A 20935-nucleotide genomic window follows, 5' to 3' on the forward strand; every position below is an offset into this window, starting at 1 on the left:
AAAAATTTAAAAAAATTGAAAATTATTTCTTGAAATTGAATTTCGGGTTATATTCTATAGGTGACATAGTTCATTTAGTGGCTCAGTATCTCAAAACGAGTTTTTTTGACACATTTGACATAAACTTTCCACCGTATTTCTGAAGTCACTGTATATGGAGTAACCGTTGAAACATTGATGAAATATCAATGTTTCAACGGTTACTTTGGGGTTTTAGGAAGTGGTAGGGAGCCACTCAGCGATTTATCTCCAGACAGTCCTGCAGAACTGGACAGCACTTGTTGTTCTCTATAACGTTTTACCTGTTTGTTATGTCTGAGACGTCAAATTAAAATACCTGCAAAAGTATCGTGCTATCCATGTGCAAGAGAAGTCGTTTATGGGCCAAGGAAGTCGTCGAAAAGTGATCTAGATGCATGATAACGCTCGTCTTTCCATAGTTTTGAGAGAAAGAGAAGCCATATTGCTGGCTTGGCAGGTTCTCTCCCAGGCGGCTGGCTGATCTATTGCGACTGGTTTCTTCAGACTCTCGCCAATCAAAATCGTTAGTGGTAAGCCTATTCTCGAGCATTAAATAGTTATCACAAGGGTATCAGCGAGATGTCCGGTAAGTGACAAGAGTACCAGATCATAAGAATAATTACTTCGACGACTGGATTCGCAACGTCATAAGAAAACGAGCTTAAGAAGTGAAGTCTACACAACTGAAAACTATCGATAAATATTTAATTTTTTTGTCACACCCTGTATATGAATCAAATCAATTTCACGAGTCTACAAGATGAAGCTTAGGTCTATTCTATAGGTTTCCAGCGTATGTGGAGTGTATTGTAAGAGAGCAGGTTTCGCTTGCACATACATTTATTATGCGTGTAAATACATACCATGATGATTTAAACTAAAAGTGAATATTCCGCGCGTTTTTCAGACATCGTTGCTCCACAGGATGTAGTTTTTGATCACTTCTCTATACATTTCTATGAACAATTCCTTAAAAGTGAACAATATGTTAGAACAGTATGTTATTTCGTTGTGTATCATAATCTGCTCAATGTATCAAATTCGCAGTCCTCGGTAGACGCGTTGTTGGAAACTGCGTCTTATCTGGTGGCCTGGATCTGCAAACTGGAAGATACGTTCCCCAAGAGCAAGTTTGACCTCGTACACTTATGTCAAGATTCGATCGATCCATACTGTGAACTAAAATGGCGTCTAGTCCGTTTTGTATGTAGGGCGCAGAGGTAGATCTTAAAAAAGCTATTGTCTAATAATTTCCTAGGTCATAATTTAAACGTTCATATTGAGGCAGATGTTTGGTGTACCTTGTTAGTTAGTACGTAATGCAAATTGCAAACTTAAGGTTGATCGCCTTCGAAAGTCTTCCTACCCGAACTGCCCTACCGCAAAATGCACCTTAACTGATTGGACACTGTTGAGTCGTTGGCATTGTATAAAAGTCAATGTAGAAGGTCGGTAAACATTTCTTTAAGCTGTTCGGCCGTTACGAGCGAATCCGGCATACTTCGAAATGAAGAACTTCTTGAGTTAGTGGGGCTGGTACCATGATTTAATATATTAGAAATATTCTCCTTTAACTTTCTCCCGCTGGTGCCAGCGCCATCATTCGCGTTTCTATACGTGATTTTTCAATCACATCAATGGCTTCTCGAAGTTAATCGATAGTGGGACGTGCTTCCCATCAGTTCTTTTTTTAAAGCCCTGTAACGACACGGGATGAGATCAAAAGAATCGGTGAGCTAAGGTTAGATATTTATTTGCTCAATTCAGGATGATGCACGCAGCACGGCAATGAGGTCTGACGTTGTCATGAAAGAATCAGATTGCGTGCTTTCAATTGCCGTACCAATGATTTATGAGTCTTCTGAATAATTGGAGCTAGCAGACTGTATTCATTATTTCGTTTTTGACGAGCATCTTTTAGTAGCGGATGCCACTGATGTCCGTTATAAATACTGCCGCCAGGTTATATCCGAATTAACTCAATTCTGCCACCGAAGTAAAGTTCCCCCAGAGCGCCACTATTCTTTCGCTTGTGCCCTTCGCGGCCGGCGATAGAGGTTGAGCTATTTCTTCGTCTATGGGGCCCGTGTGCTACTTTTTTGTTGATTAAAGTTCCGCAAATCGCAAGTGGAATACATCGCACGCATTTCCAATTGGCCTGTAGTCAGTTCATAAAGAACTCATTTTTTTACTTAGTTTCCGCATTTTCAGTAGTTATGTTCTAATTTTGTGACACGTCACATGTTGAATGCCGATTTTAGACGACGGAACCCTTAGGCCTCAGACCCTGTTATTGTGAGAAAACTTCCTTCGTTGTGGCAGTTAATCGGATTCTTACTGGCCTTATTCCAGTCTCCTTTTTCAAATTTCGCATAGTTCATGTACTATGCTTTCGGATTAGGCTGTATTGCCAAATATCTTCACCAATCGTTGACAAATTCGCGAAGCGCTCTGTTTTTCCAGTAGCAAAAATTTGGCTACTAAACATTGGTTTTTAAGACTGAAGGGTATTTTCCGTCTGAACTTATTTTTCCTACAGTGAAACCGATCACCTCTCATCCATAAGTTTCGAGAAGACTGGGGTACCTCCCAAGCAAATTTCATGTGCTAGCACCATATAATGTAAAAGTTATCCAGTTTTACAATCCGCCCGATTCGTTTTTAGTAGCCTGATGTCTAAGATCTTTTACTTATCTATTTACATTCTAAAAATAATATATTTAATTTAATTTAATTTGGGTCTACTGGTCCAACCGAAATTAATTTGTAACAGAATTATAAAGGCACTATAAATGAAAAATGTCACCGGTATTGGTATCATAAAAACTCGACCGATATTTTGCTTTTTTCAGTTGCCCATTGTTGAAGTGATCAACTTCGTTCCCGGGACGTAGACACAGTTTGCAACCTGCTGTTGATACCTAGTATAATTTACTATGGACGTGAGGGCAGATTCTTCCTCAAAGCTAAGCAGATGTTACCAAAGACCCACCGACGTACGTGGTCATAGTTCAGCCCAATTGGACGACTGTGCCACTTTTGAGACATCATCGACGACTTTTAATGAAAAGGAAATTTTGGATGACTTCAAGTGTACGGAGGAACCAGGAGTTAGTAAAAGGGATCGAGTCCGTCATCTCTATGGAGATACTGCTCAACTACCGACAGTTCTGCGTCTACCTCCCTCTCGGGGCAAACGACCTCCACTAGGAAAGTTGCGAAAACCCAGACGCCTATTGGCGAATCTGGAACTACCAAATTCGGATGTAGGAAAATTTTTCGTCGTGAGGGGAAACCCTTCATCATACCTTGAACAAATAACGTCTGATACTGTTGCAATTCCTGCACGTCCAGTAGCAGCGGCGAGTCGCCCGTACGGCATGTCTATCTTGGCGATCATCGCGGCTGAAACGCGCGCCGATCTCAGTAACACGATTACGATCGCCTCGGACAAACTTGAAGAATATCTACGATACACCAAGAGTATAGTGCCAACTGATATTTAGGTTGTACTTGCAAATAAGTAAATCGTAATTGAGTACATGCTTCATTTGACTTTTTTGAAATTCTATTCCGGATATATATAGCATGTAACTCTGTCATAAAATGTTTTTAGTGAAAAATCACACCTTGCGTATAAATCTTTGGGGGAAACTGCATATGCCGAATCATATGGCAGAAATCACCTTCAAGAAGGCCCTATTTCGCTGTTGATTCAAACAAAAAAACAGCCTATTAAATTTGTCTTTCGTTCATTTGAGGAGAGTAAATACAATAACTTGATATTGTAGTTAACATGGATGATTATATGGGCTAAATAATAAATCAAAAAATCTTTGATTTTTAAAGTTCGTTGATTTTTACAGAAATTAGACATAGAAAATCTCTCTCTATACTTAACGAAACAAAGCAACTAAAAGGTAAAAGATCTTTTTTTCTACCTGTAAAAACTGGTTTGAATACCGACGTCTTTGAATGAATAAGGTGTGTTTTACTGCTGTGGAACGCGTTTAGATATCATTGTTTCTTTCATTCAACTTAATTAAGCAAAAGTTCGAGTGGATGCCGCCAATGCTACATAACAACCCAATCGGTTTTGCTGAATCTCACACATCTTTATTCGTAGCTCTGCGCATCTCTTTAACATATCCTCACTCTCTTACTGCACTTGGGCTAAATGTCGAAAAATGAAACGCTAAGTTTCATGTACTTATGCTTTACAACTCGCTAAGCTTAGATAATCGGTTGGGTGTTAGTATTATTTGTGACGGAAGCTCTGTATGAGCGAAGCTATAAGACACAACCACAAGACGTCCTGTCAATATATTTGTACGATGCTTCGAAAATATCAGAAGACTGATCGTAGTGTCCCCCTTCCGTTCATACCAAGTCAAACTGGCAGGAAAAAAATATGAGTTGATGGCCTCGATGTTCCCAGGGTGGGAAAACATGTGACACTGCTGCTTGTCGCTTCGTACTAGACCTCTAAGCCGGCATTAACTCTGAACAGCATCAGCACAGCGGATCCTGCCGCCACCGCCGTAGCCAATGGCGTGGCAGTAATGGGGGTTGCACGAACCCAGACAGAAACGCGAAGCATCAGTTAGATACACATCTCTTATTTATAAGGTGCTCGAGCTCCGCTTAGCGATTCGCTAGCTCGTCTACATCTCGTGCTAAATGTCACAGACATAGAGCATAATGCTAAGCGTAAAGCTGGCAACGGTGCTGCTGGTACTGATACCATTAGCGTTGGCACAAAGGATGCGGCCGGTCCTGTGCATGCAGCTGTGACCCACCGCGGCGTTTGTTGTGACCGTATTTCGTTTACGGCCTCCTCATCGAGCTGCTGCTACCGCCTGGCGGCGTTGGTGTTCGTTGCCCTCCATCAGGGTCCCCGGTCATCTAAGCTCGATGGCATCTTTGGCGCGCTATTACACCTTCCACGACTGCGGTAACAACCGCTACGGTGACTGCGACAACGACGTCTACTTCTTTCTTCTCATCGCCCTCCTCCTTCTACTCCTACCCCCCATCTCCCCCTCGGTGCCGAAGTGAAGAAGCATCAACAACAGCAGCAACAGGAAAGCAGCGGCAGCAACGGTTGCACCACTAAATCTGCACTGGCACAACAGCTGCCAGCCGCCGCCGCCGCCGTCGCCGTCGCCGTCGCTGCTGCTGCTGCTGCTACGTAGATCTCGCTCGCCTAGCGGCCGGCCGATCGGTCGGTTGGTCTGTCTGTCTGTCTGTCTGCCTGCCTGCCTATATGGACGTATGGTTGGCCGTCTGACCGACTAGTTGGGGTTCGTCCGTTGAACGAAAACTGCTGACGGAGAGTGGCTGACTAGCGACTCTTGCAGTTGCTGCGCTATTCCTCCCCTTCGTGGAGTCACAACCGCAGTACGACGACAACGACGACGATCGTCGACAGCCGCGGATCGTCGTCAGTTACCGGCGCCGACATAGTCACTTTGCTACAACAACAGCTGTGGAAAACGGGCAGCGCGGTGGTGGACAAACGTAGTGCGCTCTCCGGTGCAACGTTACGCTGACGTTCGTTTGCTTGGGTTCGGAAGGCTGCGAGCTGTAACCGTCAGCTGTTCGCCGAGCGCACAGATATGTAAAGAGATACCAAGCAGACAAACAAACCTTCTTTCAAGAGTTTTTCCGTTTCGTATATTTGTTCTTGTGTTTTGCTTGCGCGTTTGGCTGTGTTTTAGCGATCTTGCTTTCAATTTACTGTTACAGTAGAGGTAACCCAGCTAATGCGAGGTGGTTACAAAGACGACGACGACGACGACGATTACAGACGCAGCAGCAGTGGCACAGACTGCATTATGCGTTTCTGTGATGTCTGCAACCGTCTCTGTCACGTTAGGTTGGAGCGTGAATGAGTGAGTAAACGTGTGCGGTTCCCAGTAGAGGATAACCGGTTAGTCAAGATCCTATTCGTTGGCCAACTGTGGTACGAAGGATCGTCAGCCGAACCCATTCAAGGAGAGTGTTTTGTCACCAGCGCGCACGGAGGTGATTAGTGGATTCGTGTGGCCGTTGTTGTTGTTGTTGTTGTTGTTGTGCGGTGGCTGGATTAATACGCGTCGTATCCTATCCGACCCGCAGGGCAGTATTCATCGATGAATGTTTATTTATAGAATGCAGCTGTGAAAGTTAGCCACACGTCACGGAAGTGAAACAAAGAGAAACGAGCGCCACTCTAGACCGAACAACGTCGGTGGTGTTTAAGTAATTCGTCCTCCATAGTGGAGACATAACTTTCAACGTGGTAAAATGGACAATGGCCAACAATCTACGACTTCAGTTGCGACGAAAAGTTTCATCGCTGGAGGTATAGAGCAAACTTCGTTACTGCATTTAAGTGTATTTACAAATAAATATTTGATGGATGTCTAATCATTTGTCCGCACTGATTAACAAAATAATAGTAAAATTATTCCAATTTAACCCACATGTATATAACACATTCAAGTCAGTTCCAATCAACGGTAGTCACTGACTGCTTCGATGCAGTACAACATTCGCTTTCTACCTATCCACGTCTGAGTGCACCAACTGCACTCCACCGTCAGATACGTTTGTCAAGGGCTCTTCTATATCTCTGCAGACCGGTACCTGAAGCAGAGGACAAACATCAGAAAAAAACATATTTATCCTCCATAATTATATTGATCTTCCTATACTACTAAATGTCGCAGCGTAATGTAAACGCATAAATGTACTATTGATTTTCACTGAAAATATAGAAATCTAAATAGTATAAGGATTCACTATGTTTAGAAAAACTTTTCGAAGGTGAAAGGATCTTTTTTTTTTATATTTTCGGAACTTACTTCTCTATTTCTTCTGCTGGATGTACGTACATACATCTAGGCCATAGTTGTTGGGGGCATTCAGCCAGCGATACTGGGCCTTAGTGACCAACGCTACTAATTAGCCCTCCGGGACATCATTCCGCAAGCGAGGTTAATGTATCAATCATTTTCATTGTACGAAAAATGATCAACATTCGTAACCTTATCACAGCCTTTCTGTAATGAAATTTTCGTCCTAGACCTTCGGAGCCGAGTTTATAGACGCATGCATCTCAAACTAACTTCAATCAGATAGTGCTGCAGAAGAAAGCTGTCCTCTCGGGCGTCAAACAGTATGAAACAAAACAGCTGTCTGACAACGTATGACCATTTTCAAGTGCTGGTTTACATCTGTTAGTGACGCCAAAAATGGATTGCTCCTTTAAATAACACATAGGCAGTTTACAGGTTACTACGTTCTATGTAGCGTCTTTTTTTACTTCACAACATCATGCGACTGGCTGATAGTTTTGTGTTTGAGCTAATAAAAAAGCCCGCTTTTAAGATTTAAATGAATCGCGTTGTTAGCATTGACCTGCAGACTAAGACGACTCCAGTCGTCAATATTACGACTATTCCAGAAATATTTCTTTAGCTCGCGCTGTCAATCTAACCTGAACGGCAAATAATAATAGAAAATTAACTAGAGCACTAAGGGCGTGTCTTGACACCCGTTCCGCTCTCAAACGTCTCGCTTTGCATTCAACGAAAGTAAACCCTGTCTAAAATTAGGCGTCACTGAGAATATATTCTACACAGACTCTGAACACCATTGATAACTGTAGCGCGGTTTTATAAAAAGATCCACTCGGATGACAATAGTGGCCAGACGAGATAAATCTTTGCGTATAATGATATGTGTATGTTTTTTTTTTTAAATATGATCTGATAAAAATTGCTTGAGAATAAATCTTAAACCAAAGCTTCTTGCAAAAATGAACATGTCACAGATATCTAAAAACCATTAAACTTCTGTGTAAGCCGTAACATTAACCCGTATGCAGTCGATTTTCCGTGATTTCTATGATTGCTCATAGCGGATCGAGGTATATGATAATTTAGCACACCTTTGACATAAGTTTAACACGTTTCAATCATATCAAGCGATTATTTTGTCCAAGACTAATGAATTGTTGATTGGACTGATGAGTGGTCTGGACGCTTATCTGTACTGAGATTTGTAATGAACCGGTATTACTCGGCGTTAAAAGTTATTGCCGAGATTAGAAGACGTTGCGGCAAGCTATCGTTTGGATACGCTCCCTCAGTCGAGGTTAGCTTCATAACTTAAGAAGCGTAAAATAGTTCCTCCATGCTGCTTTTCCTTCTGTCGTGACATACGACAAATTCGCGCCAACTTTATGCAACTCAAGATAAAAGTAATTGTCAGTTCATATATCTATACGTATGATGTACAATGAGACCTTTCAACAGTTTTTAAGCGTCATATGTGCATTCATTTGATACGCCCTGATACGTATATGGATGTGTATGTACGCTCGAAGGAGCCGAGCACGTCTTCACGTTGGCTTTTTCCTCAGTTAAACAGAAGTCAAGCGAATAAATCTAAAAAAATATCCGATCCAATGAGCCCTATGGGATGCTGGATACTTTGAGATATAGGATGGATACCTAGTTAACATGCGGCTAGCAGGTGGCTGCAATTTGAAAGACGGCTGCGGAAAAGGCGACAAAGATTAAGTTCAACTGTTAGTGTGAAATACAGCCCGTATAGTTTCCCATTGGATTTTCTATTCGCTTCCTTTTGATGAATCGGCTGGCTGAAGATTGTCCGTCGTCATTCATTGCTTGTCTTCGTTCTTCTTTTACTGTTGCCTGCTAGAATACCGGCGCGTTTCCCTGCTCATGAAAAGCGAACCGATGAAAGTCTTCCGCGATTATTCGACACAGATGCACACACATAAATGATTGTAGTGGCTCATCTACCCCGCTGCCTTGTATAAATCTTCCTGATCTGCGCTGATAGCGTTAGCAAGTGAAAATCGTATAATGGTGATAAGATGCGCAGTAGCCATTGATTACATTACCGGTGAAATAGAAGGAGAAAATACAGATTGATGGCCGAATCGACACCATGTAAGATTAGTTCCATTTGAATGCTTCACTGTGGATAGGAACAGTAACAATTGATATCGCTGGAGAGACATATTGGACGAACTCTATATTTGGATAATACCTATCAGTGTTTCTAGCTTGGCAGCGAAATGCACAGCAGTAGATTGTTGCGGAGCACCCTATCTAGAGTAGTTTTACGTGAAGCAATGAATCCTGCTCCCCCCATCAACCAGGCAGACGCCAAATTGATATAGTAGGACCGAGCTAGGCCATGACTTGTAGTATGGCGTACAGAGACATTTCTAATCATATGTAGCTGTTGTTGAAAAGCAATATTATCCAAACCAAAAAAAAATCACGCAAAAAAATTCCCTATTTTTCCTTTAAAGGAATATCCTAAGTTTAATTTATTTGCACTGCTAGACGCCAGCCGTGAGGCGTAGGTGATATTCCGGCGCTTCTTCCTAAATTGTTAAAAGCCCCGGAGCGGGCTTACATATCAGTGTTATAATGACTGATAATTAACACGTTCATTCTCAGAGAATTTTGTTAACCATCTTTGTGTGTTACGTTTTATCTACTTTAAACGGAACCAAAATATTTTAGAGATAGTCTAGTTATTTCAATCGTACGTTAGTCACCATCATGACTCGAGATATTATTCACTGGCTGAGAGAACACCGGAATTTTTTTCGCTATACATATACCTACAGCATGCAGATAAGCCTGCATCTTAATTCGTTTAATACCACTAAGGAGGAAACATGATTAATATGGGCGAAATCTTGTTTTTGCTAGACTGTCCTGCGAGCGACTCGAGGATATGCGCCGGAAGGTGACGTCCTTTAAGGTGTATTAAAACTAGGAGCATGAATGTATCTTCTGGTGATGCTTAATTGAGCTTAGTTGATGATGTACACAATGGTTATTCTGACCTTATTGTTATTATGGTTATTAAGGCGGCTGGAAACCCAGGTTCACCCACCATATGCGGACAACGTCGTACAGTTTCGTCAGCCAATATTCAGCGGCTTGGTTCACTATTTCGAAAAAAAAACAAGGCTATAGGACAGAGGGATATGTATGGATCGTGTAATATTTATTACCGACCGATTACGACCGTCACAATAATGGAACTAATGTAGCGTAATAGAAAAAGTACCATTAGATTGTACTAGCCACTTGTATGAGGCAAGAAATCGCTCACAATAGTAACTACTTGCATTTTCACTATAATCATTAGTGTTTTTAACATTACTATTATAATTATCGTTATTTGAACTTGAGTCTGACAGGTCCGAAAGGCCACCTGTGGTCCTAAGCACTGCAGATAGAGACAGTTGAAAGAACGCTGAAAAGTTAACGAATCGAGGGGGATTCTGTGAACATACAGACAAAAGGAAAAGTCTGTAGTTCGCTGCAGTCACTGACGATATTTTACGCACATATTGTTTCATAGGAATAACGTTCACGCGTCGTCTTTTGCATAATGTACACATCAGTGAAAAATGTGTCAACATTTAATTTTCCCTGACATTCAACCCCTAGGACAGCTCGCATATAGCTGTGCCTCTATAATATTTCATAGAGAAATATGGTTTAACGCTTTGACTAGAGTAACACTGTCGCCCTGACTACAACAACAACAACAACTTTTGTTTTTCTTGAAAATAAGACGCTTCTCGAATAGGCAAAACTTTCAAACGTCCGCCATCTCTAGCAACATTTTCAATAGTCATCAAATAGCTTATTATTGTTACACTTGAAAGTACAAGGACCCAAATTCTTGGCGTTGTACCATCGCATTGGACAGGCTAGACGATAAGCAGCTACCGGGATGAGTTTTATTTCTATTACAGCATCGCAAATGCCAATCGCTTTAGTAACACTTTTGAACGATCATTCGTTGCATCTTCGGACATCATCTTCGAGACTATTTTCAGTCATTGACCATCGCACTTTTCGCATCGGGGTCTTCCAATAAATTCAAAAGATGTACTGATTATAACCAGGTTCCGTTCCATCGGTTTATGGCATAAATGGCATACACCTCTGTCAACGTGCTAGCAATGACTGTAGTTTTTTTCGTCAACGAATCTAACTGATTAGGTAGGTAAGAATGATCAGAAATGATCCTCACTTAATCTCAAAGTGAACATTGAACGACTGCAAAAGAATCATAAAGGCACTTTCAGCGCTATATAACAAGATTAGGTACGCATAACATTATGCCTGCCATTATGTTAAAATAACTTAAAAGATCTTGTTGCATTCTAGGCATTGCGGGAATGGCTTCAAAGACAACTGTGGCTCCTTTAGATCGAATTAAAATTTTACTGCAAGCACACAACGTACATTATGCTCAACATGGAGTCGTCAGCGGACTTCGTGGTATAGTAATTCAGGAGGGATTCAAAGGCCTTTATAAGGGGAATAATGCCATGATGGTGAGGATCTTTCCGTACGCAGCTGTGCAGTTTCTTTCGTTTGAGACGTACAAAAAACATTTCAAGGAGTCTGCCATTGGTAAGCGAATGTTCCCTACACTGACCAATCTATTTCTCTATAGTTTTTAATCTAGTCTAAAGTTACGGCTAGAAAGCTGCACTAACTACTGCTTCGTAGAACTTTATTTGCTATTTTTAGAGTCTACGATGTTAATATATTTTAGTGGTTATTTGGTACCAGAAACATTTGAACTCTATAAAAGGTTGTGGTTATTTTTGAAAGTTTTGAAAGCCAGATAGACCCGCAATAAATTAGATGCTGACGGATTTTATAATAAGTATTATCAACGGAAACTTTAGAAAGTGAAGGCAGTTTACTCTTAGCTATTTCTATTCTTATCCGAAGCTTCAAAGTGCATTTATTTATAAAGTGGTGGCAGAGAAAAAAACCTTGGTTTTTGCTAGATAAATATTCATCAGCTAGGTCGAACTGGGTCAGCACTACACAGGTGTAAAAACCAACATAAATAAATACATCTAAGGTAATCTTTTTATATGAACGTAGTTTATTTATTTTAGTTGAACTTTGTTTGTTGTCGTAAGCAGAAAGTATGAAACTAAATATATGAAGCTCTTATAAGGGTATATTTAATTAAATGACGTAAAACTCTATTATAGATTAGATCCGAAACTGTGACTTAATGACCTGTTCGTTGCATTGTGTTCCTCATTAGGGTTATATACATTTAAATCTTATAGCCTATCGTGTGATATGTTTACGTGATCCGGCCAATTACCTGATACGGACGTTTGCTTGACATATTAACGGATGCTATGCCATGCCATGCCATGACTGCCAGCGCATCCATTATTATACGATTCCCTGTACACTGCAGTACCACAGCCCTAAGCCTCGTGGACTGTCGCCATAGTAGAAACCTGTTGGTGTGTCGCTCCCTATTTCTATACATTTAATTGTCGTGCACGATGCTTCGTAGTAAGCAATGACTGTGATAGCCAGGCTTATCAATCGCCGAAGATTTCTTTCGTTGCCGATTCACTGGCACCGAAAACAAAGTGCTTGTGGTGGCCATTTAAGAAATGGGTTTCTTCTTTTTCCATCGGTATCCCACTTCTTTTTTGCTGCTCTTCGACTCTTCATGGCTAGTAAGAGCTCAAAAGTTGGGTCAACCGAAGGAATCCTGTCGGCCACAATGTACTGTTGTTGTGAGTCGTCCGCTACGGCAGCAGATTGACTGCGGCAGCAGGTTACACGACTGCTAGAATGAACCCAAAGACGCCTGTATAGATGGATCAAGCGACGAAGTCCCGTTGACCTGTCTCTTTCCTGGGCGCTTTCTCGCTGTTCAGCAGCTGCTGTTTTGTTGTTCATTAGGAACGACTTTGGCAGCTTTTGCAGAAATAGCGACACCCATAAGACCTGCACCGCGAGCATCAGTTATGAGCAGATGCGGATGGATCCATCTAATATCAGGCTTTGGGGCAATCCACTATTTTACCAAAATCGGCAAAAAAAACGAGACTGATTGAGGTTAAACAAGTCTACGATATCAGTCATTGTATTCAGTCGCGTAGGAACTCACACAGTGCGTATGTGTGTGCAATGCCCGACTGCTTGTCATTTAAGCACCGAATCATTCTTCTTCTGTGCTGCGATTTGCGAGTATTACTAGCAGGCATTGCCTGTATTACTAATGGACATGGTGTATGGATGAGGCAAATTGTCTGAAAATTAGCACTACTGACTGTTAATTCAGGAAGATTCATTTTGTAATATTTGCTGTTTGTTTCAATTATTATTTTTACATTTATGCTGTCTCGTACCGTTATACTATGGTCTGGCCAATTTTATCTTCATTCAAATTTTACGTTTATCGAGCATCTAGCTTTAATAGACTGCATTAATACGTTGTAGAAATTATTATACGAAACGATGAACCGTATCTTTTGTTTCATTAACTATGATGTTTGCTTTTTAGGTAGGAGTAGTCCACACGCGAGTAAATTTTTGGCAGGTTCAGCAGCTGGTGTGACAGCCGTTCTCGCAACATATCCTCTTGACATGGTCAGGGCACGGTTAGCGTTCCAGGTTAATGGGCAGCACATATATAGCGGAATCCTCGATACGATAGTCAATATCTTCAAAAAGGTTTGTTGCTTTAAATCTATCAAACATAATGGGGCTAAGCCTATTTTATATTAAACGTATATTAAGAGAGTTGACAGCTGGTCCAGCCGTTGCGTGTGAGCTTTATGGTACGCATTAACGAGCTTCAATTATGATCATTATTTACTTCGAGGCAAACCTTCCTAACTACAATGTATGCAAACGAATATCTAACCGGTTTGTTTGGGAGGAAGGTTGTGATTTGTAGAAAAAAAACATATAGTTGTGTTTGTAAGTACAGCCCGAACAAAAAGCGGGACAAATAATACCAGCATCAAACACTCGCCGCTCTGTGTCAATGAGAGGGATGGAGGACGGTTGCCGGGACCGTAAGAGAATCAAAACGGCGCATAGATAAACGGCGGTCCTCAGACAAAAATTTAGAACTTTGACAATAATTATTGTACAATAAGTAATGCACAATGTACAGTTATCCACAACATTGTATTTGAAAATGTATACATAATACACCATTATGTGTATCAATACACAGTGGACGCTCGTTGACTTCTGCATGGCTTCTTTGTTTGTTACCGCAATTTGCTGTCGTTAACTGTTTTTTTCCTGTCTCACAATATAGACCCTGTTCTTCTACTGTCGGCTAACGAAATAGAAGGAATACTATAGAAATTAGTAACAGAAATACACAGCAAGTAACACTATATTTCGTCTCAGCGGTTTCCATTTTCTCACACCCCCTCCAGCCACCATTCAGTTTCCGCATCAATCGGCCTTTTTCTTGCCTGCCCGTATTATAGTATACTACGATGCAATAACGATTGACGAGCTAGCCCTGTGTCATTCGAATGTGTCATTCGAAGGATTGCACTACACTCTGTTAGAAGTTCTGCTTATTCGACAGTAAGACGGTTGCCGTTAACGACGCTTAATCGTTAACTTCACGGTAGATGCGATAATACTTGAGCACGCTTACGTTGATTATGTCCGGGACCTTGTGTCTGTCAACATCGTTATGGTCGTAGGGCAGCTTCACTCTCTTCACTCGCAACGCGGTAACTGCAGCAGTTGTTCGTTGAACTACTCTTTGTAAACCTTTACAACTTTGCGTCGCACAGGAAGCTGGTCTGACATGTTGCTCACCTTCAGCACAACACCCCATCACCAATCCGGCATCAGCGATCCAAAAAGAATCTCTCAAGGAGGCATATCAAGAAGTACATGCAGGCACGCTTCTACACATACACACACACACACACACACACACACACCCACACCCACATATACAACAAACACGCAAGACAAGACGCTCACATACGCTCGTTGAGGTACAGCTACATTGCAGCAGACCTTTCCGCTAGTTTGACGGTGACAGCAGCAGCAACAGCAGCGACACCGCCGCCAATGTCGGCGACTACGCATTGTTCGTTGTAAACTGCCACATTCAGGATCGATATAACAACCCCAGCGTCATTTGCAATACATCAACCACAAAGCGATTTTCACCACAACGCGCACGACGTACTTTACAACCTTTATTATCTATCTACAGTTGTTCTTCATATAGGTAGATGCATTTAAGTAACTAAGCAACACTACCATCTGCATTAGTATTACAGATCATGTTGTTGACGCCGTAGTTCTAGTCGCTAACACTCGAATAGCACTATGGCAAAGCCACCGGGACAAGAAAAGCTTGACGAAAACAGCACGAGAAGTATACGAACATTAATTATTCGCCTCTGTTAGGTGCTTACAAAGTAAAAATCGACTGGGTATATATGTTCGCGTAAGCTAATTCGTCTACTCAATTTTCATGATCGATGCTTGACACTGCGACACGTGAAGAGCTAAAAGACCGGCACCTTATTACTCCGAACAGTTACTGTGGGACTTCCGCGGATGATCCCCGACGAATATAGAATTACGGATGACTAAAAGGCTTATGACAGGTTCACTAACCAATTGAAAAAGCAAAACTACGTTACTGTCATTTCGTTTTTATTAACAAAAATTCATTCTATAGCTGCATCAATCACTCACCTGGAAACATGGATCACATATACTTCAAGCTCCCAATAACACCTGATATTTCTGCCAGCTGAATCGAAAAAATTGGGCGGATTTCTTACTAATGTTATCGACAAGTATGTGCAATATTATGTATAATGGATCAATACACGAAATCGGTATGGAATGATTATAAACATTTCGAAAACACCCTATAGATATATATGTTCGGTGGAACGTCGTTAGTTCTCTAAACGAGCGAAATTTTATAGAGGCAGGACGTACATTTCTGGTAGCAGTATTAGTACTGTACATTTAATAAGACATTTTGACCCTTCGAGTAATTCAGTCGGCTCAAGTCCATATCGCAGGTATAGCAAGGCAGGCGACGTTTGATGACACGTCACTTATGCAAGGATGATGATTTCGAAGCAAGAACAAATAGCTTATTTATAACGCTCGAGTAGAACATCGCAAGCTATTGAAATGACAACAGCGTCGTCTGTGGATAAGAAGCACATATCTGGGAAGCTAAGTAAATTTATTTGAATTCAGATGGATCGTACACGGTCGAAGCTACAGTAAGCAAAGCAGCATACGAGTAATAGTAGCCATTGAACGCGGGACTCGCGAGGACGAAGCTATGGGTTAGTTTCCTTCCGTAACAATTTTGTTAGCTGAACATAGTCGTCTGCATTACAGAAATGGCGGTTCCCCTAGTGTTTTTGGCAGAGATTTTCAATAAAAGACGTATTGTTTTTATAAAGTACAGTTTTCATTTTACTTGCTGTGAAACAAGTGACAGTTCGTTTCGTAGATTATATCTCGGGAAATGTCTCGAACCCAGGCATAAACAGACTTTGTCTCATTGCTGGGAGCTGAAAACCAACCGTCTGTCTGATAGAATACATAACAGCGATACTGAACATAAAGCGCGTAAGGCGTAACTACCTCACATTTTCAATAACGGAATATAATTGAACTTGAAGCACTTTCAGATGTATGCATAACTGATGTTCTCTGAGCAAAGCTCGCTGCAGTCCAACATTGATAACACGAGACATTAGGTCTCGTAGTCTTTAGCTTCCACTGCCTATTTCTTAATTCCGGCAGAACGCCTACACACACCCTAACGCATGAATTAACAAACAAAAAAAAAAAGAAAGAAAAACATTTCTATTGCGTTTGTTTAATGCGGTCCCTTGCTATGTTTTGGTGGCTTCATCGTCCGCGTGTTTCCATTGCCAAATTGACTTTGCCCAACTTATCTGCTGGGCGAGTTGTAGGGTTCGAGTAAGAAAAGTCACCAACTGCAGAAGTTAGGTACATAATACATAGAAAACAAGTTATTTTCCACATACACAACAAAAGACAACAAACCAAAATAGATTACTCAATCAATTTGTTACATATCAAAATTGCCTTTTAGTTTTTAAATTATTATCAAAGCTAAATCGATTTATAGTACCGCACTGTTGCTCGAAGTCGTAAAACACAATACTTTGAGAACACGCGACTTAGATTTGTCATCGAAAACTGCAACAAAGCGGTGTAGAATGGCAGCAGTATCTCATACCTGTGCAAGTTCTAGCCCATTTTTGGGTTATGCGCTATTGGTAAGTTTACCTGACGCACAGATAGTTTTAATTATATTCGCATCAATATTCAAGAGCTGCGACAGTTGTTCCAAGGATACCCATTCGTTCTGGCCTTGACTGGCCGGACTTCGAGGTTCGGAAGTTCTAAAAGCTTTTCTCCACGACGGACAACCACAGAGCGGGTAGATATAGAGGAAGTCGCCACTATAGCGATCTCCGCCCTACGTGTTCTCATCTTCTCTGCGTAAGAAGCTTCACTCGTGCTAAAATGGAAGTTTTGGCATTGGCTAAAATGAAGAGCAAGCATTTGCCCTGGCAGCCTTTAATCCTAACTTGGATTTGTTAATACTGTTCACGTTTCTGGCGTGTACGATATAGCTTCGAGTATTTTTTCGAACAGCTGCCATTAGTATCTCCTGTTTCAGCAGTGGGTTTTCATCCAATGATTATCTTGAAACCCTTACTATATGACGATAGTTAGCCTCGATACACCGAGAGACGCTGGTGCCTCATTGCGATCATTGCTAAGGCCAATCATCAGACTACACAAGGGATCGTGATTAAATGTTTCAATGAAAAACTTCATAGCCCACTGGCGTCCAAGCAACGGCTTACGTACATTCAACTTACGGTCAGCAGTTAAGCAGCTGCTTAAGGATTATACGTCCAGCTGATAAAAGCGCGTCTATTCTATCGTCGGCTCGAATCGAATTATACTCCTGGTTACTACCTTGCGATTTAGCGGGCGGACGTGCATCAGACCGACCATCGTTCTCAAACGCACCGAAGCATAACAGCACTCGCATGTCATACTAATTCAATTTTATTGTACGGGAACAGTCTGCGTCTACGGTTCGTACATGCAGCCCGTTTTTTCGTGCAAGCATTAATTGCTGCGGATATTAGAAATTTTGAAGAGATCTAACAAAAGCTATCGATACGAACATTCAAACGATGCTACTGATATAATTATGAATATGTCTAGTATCACTTTGTAAAAGTATTAAAAATAAATTCTACAGTAAATATAATATGTAAATTCATTCATAAATCTTGTATAATTAATAACTATTAACTCATTCAAATTCTGATAGCGGCATATACCGGGTGACAAGCGTGGATAAACCTATTATTACTAGGCGGTTGTTAAATGTTAAAAAAAAAAAGATTGTTAATTCATGATGAGTAAAAGTTATTGTTCGTCCCAATTTAGGGTCGAATTCAAGGTCGAATTTAACCTCGTATACAGAATTAAAACAATTTTTTTTATTGTATAAATATAATTGTATATTTTTATTGCGGCCGTTCGCTTCCTGGTGCTTGTCGAAGCTTAATCTTCAAAACTTCGTTACAAATTGTCGCTATCAACAGCAGCAACCTTGAACTATATATGCATAAAAATAAAAGATCCGATGAAATATGCGCCGTGCAGTGTCCATGAATTGTAGCTACGGATGTTGAAAATTTATGATTATATTTTAAAAGATACCGTGACCCAAGCAAAATATTCCTATCTCTAAGGCTGTAATGTCTTGTGAGGAAACGACCCCAAGACAACTTTTTTTCAGGTCTTACGTGTCAAAGCTTTCAACTTGTAGTTACAGCGTTTGCTGTATGCACAAAGTAATAAAGACAGGATAATTATCATTGTTTTGAATGGCTTACTAGCAAATTAACTGACGAATGCGGGCAGTGACGTCCTATCCGGGATGGAACTACTAGCGTTTCATCCGCAGGGTAAATAATGCGACCGCGATTTTTGCTCGGTTTGATGGGTTAACGATGCGTAGAGTGGATATAAATCGTCATTAGTACCTAATGGGTCTTACGTTTGTTATTGTACTTGCTCGTTCAACCTTTGGTTCGACGCGTAGGTAATTTCTCTCTTACAAATGCCTCTAGAAGATTCACTTTGTGTCTGTTACGTATTCTAATTTCCAGGAGGGTGGAATATTAGCGCTTTACAAAGGACTAACACCTACTCTGATAGGAATGGTCCCTTACGCGGGAATCAATTTTTACGTATTCGAACAACTCAAAGCAGTACTCTTGCTTCAATTTCCGTTCGTCTTTGCCCAGCCCAATCTGACAAATTCCGGCGGACTTCAGCTCAACGTTCCTGGCAAACTTTTGTGCGGCGGTATTGCTGGAGCAATTGCTCAAACTGTCAGCTATCCGATGGACGTTGCCCGAAGACGAATGCAACTTAGTCTAATGTATAAGGAAATGAATAAGTATAAGTAAGTATACTCGGCTCATTGGTGGTCCCCAATGGCCTGCCTAGCCAGAAGAGCATTTTGACCACTTCTGAAAAACTTGATCCTCACACAGAGCACCGGCATTTTAAGTTCCGTTTTGATATATTGCTACGACAATGTCTTGACCAAGATGTTGTAGAAGTCTCTCATAGTAAAGCACGGTGACTGCTCACGACTCAATTTGCAAGGACTAATTAGTAGGAAAAGTACATTTATCGGTCTGCTATTGCATTCATAAAATGCGTAGTGGTTTAAAACGTTTGCTTTGAGATAAGTCAATACCGGTATTGATCTGACAAGTATATGCATGTGTCGGGCACGCGTCAATGCTGCTGCTGATGATCGATATCTGTAAATAAATGAAAAACAAGTTAGACTGTTTTAAAGCATCTACTAATACGTTTATATTCATTTCGCTTCTCGATCTGCACCTATTTTCCAGTATCGGCTTTTTCGGAGCGCTTATTTTGACGTGGCGCGAACATGGAGTGGTGCGCGGTCTCTATCGGGGCATGACAGCCAACTACTTTCGAGCTGTTCCCATGGTAGCCGTATCCTTTTCAACATACGAAGTAATGAAGCAGCTTCTCGGTCTCGACACTGGAGTTAACTAATATCATCATGTGCTTACAGAAAATCTATCTGAGATATAAATCCGCCTTCGAATTTCAAATTCAAGTAACCAAGCTGCTTTTGAATTCCTTCAACTTAGCTAAGTGAGCGACGTTTTGCCAGGAACGGTGCCAGCGCTAACTTCGTAGTAGTTGCTGTTCTGAGTGTTTGCTGATTCATTCATGGAAACAGGAAAATGGTGAAAGATGAACATACCATTTTGTCGAAAACGACAAAAACAAAAAGGAGACAGCTAAGATCATTGCTATTATGTGGCCGAATGCGTGTATTTATAATCAGGTGTATAATATATAAGTTTATTCGTAATCGTTCTTTTTCATTTGTTATATATATATATATATATATATATATATATACATATCGTAATTATATGTCAATGTCGTATAAGACGCTCTCTGGCGATGTCATTAGTTAATGTTGATCTGCATGCAACAACGCACAATCGCCCTGACGAGCGTTTACGGAGGACCTTATATTGTCAAATAGAACGCTACGCGATCGACAATAGCGCTCTCTTCAGTTTACGAACGTACATCTATGTAAGCATTATATGGGACGACTAATGATGGCAACGACAACCGCGCGCTGTTTACTACTGTCCAATAATCGAACTGTTCACCCTCTAGCAGCTTCACCGGTTCGGACTCTATTTTTCGTCTTTAGACGTCCTCAATATCTTCCCTAATGCCTTTTGCAATGTTCACAGAATTCTTCGCCAATGAAGAATTGCTTTGAAGAAGCAAATGCTCAAAGACAAATATTTATTTATATACGTACACACACGCAGACGGTAGATAAGTACGAAGTATGTGTATACCGTGCATATGTTGTCATGTTTGTGTATCGTAGAGACATCGGCCAGGGATAGTGCACACTT

General features: G+C 41.0%; 1 protein-coding gene and 1 long non-coding RNA gene across 3 annotated transcripts; both read left to right on the top strand.

The window, feature by feature from the left end:
- The first annotated feature begins 52 nt into the window (after positions 1-52).
- On the top strand, positions 53-3869 carry LOC111262776 (uncharacterized). 2 transcript variants are annotated; one of them, XR_015312043.1, is made up of 2 exons: positions 53-607; positions 2874-3869. It is a non-coding gene; the product is annotated as an uncharacterized LOC111262776 (long non-coding RNA). The 2 variants fall into 2 exon arrangements; XR_002681852.2 differs by having other exon boundaries at positions 53-551.
- A 1409-nt stretch (positions 3870-5278) lies between these two features.
- On the top strand, positions 5279-20935 carry LOC111262774 (mitochondrial coenzyme A transporter SLC25A16). Its single transcript, XM_022837294.2, has 5 exons — positions 5279-6367; positions 11244-11492; positions 13414-13583; positions 19109-19407; positions 19868-20935. Exons 1-5 carry the CDS (start codon positions 6310-6312, stop codon positions 20037-20039), a joined length of 948 nt encoding a protein of 315 aa, XP_022693029.1. The 5' UTR covers positions 5279-6309; the 3' UTR covers positions 20040-20935.

The sequence above is a fragment of the Varroa jacobsoni genome, unplaced genomic scaffold (genome assembly GCF_002532875.2).
Source record: "Varroa jacobsoni isolate VJ856 unplaced genomic scaffold, vjacob_1.0 scaffold_700, whole genome shotgun sequence".
Classification (NCBI taxonomy): Eukaryota; Metazoa; Arthropoda; class Arachnida; order Mesostigmata; family Varroidae; genus Varroa; species Varroa jacobsoni.

Coding starts and splice junctions, on each gene's coding strand:
- LOC111262774 (XM_022837294.2), top strand. CDS start 6,310: ATGGACAATGGCCAACAATCTACGACTTCAGTTGCGACGAAAAGTTTC. Junction 13,584..19,108: donor TAGTCAATATCTTCAAAAAG/GTTTGTTGCTTT, acceptor TCTAATTTCCAG/GAGGGTGGAATATTAGCGCT. Junction 19,408..19,867: donor AAGGAAATGAATAAGTATAA/GTAAGTATACTC, acceptor CCTATTTTCCAG/TATCGGCTTTTTCGGAGCGC.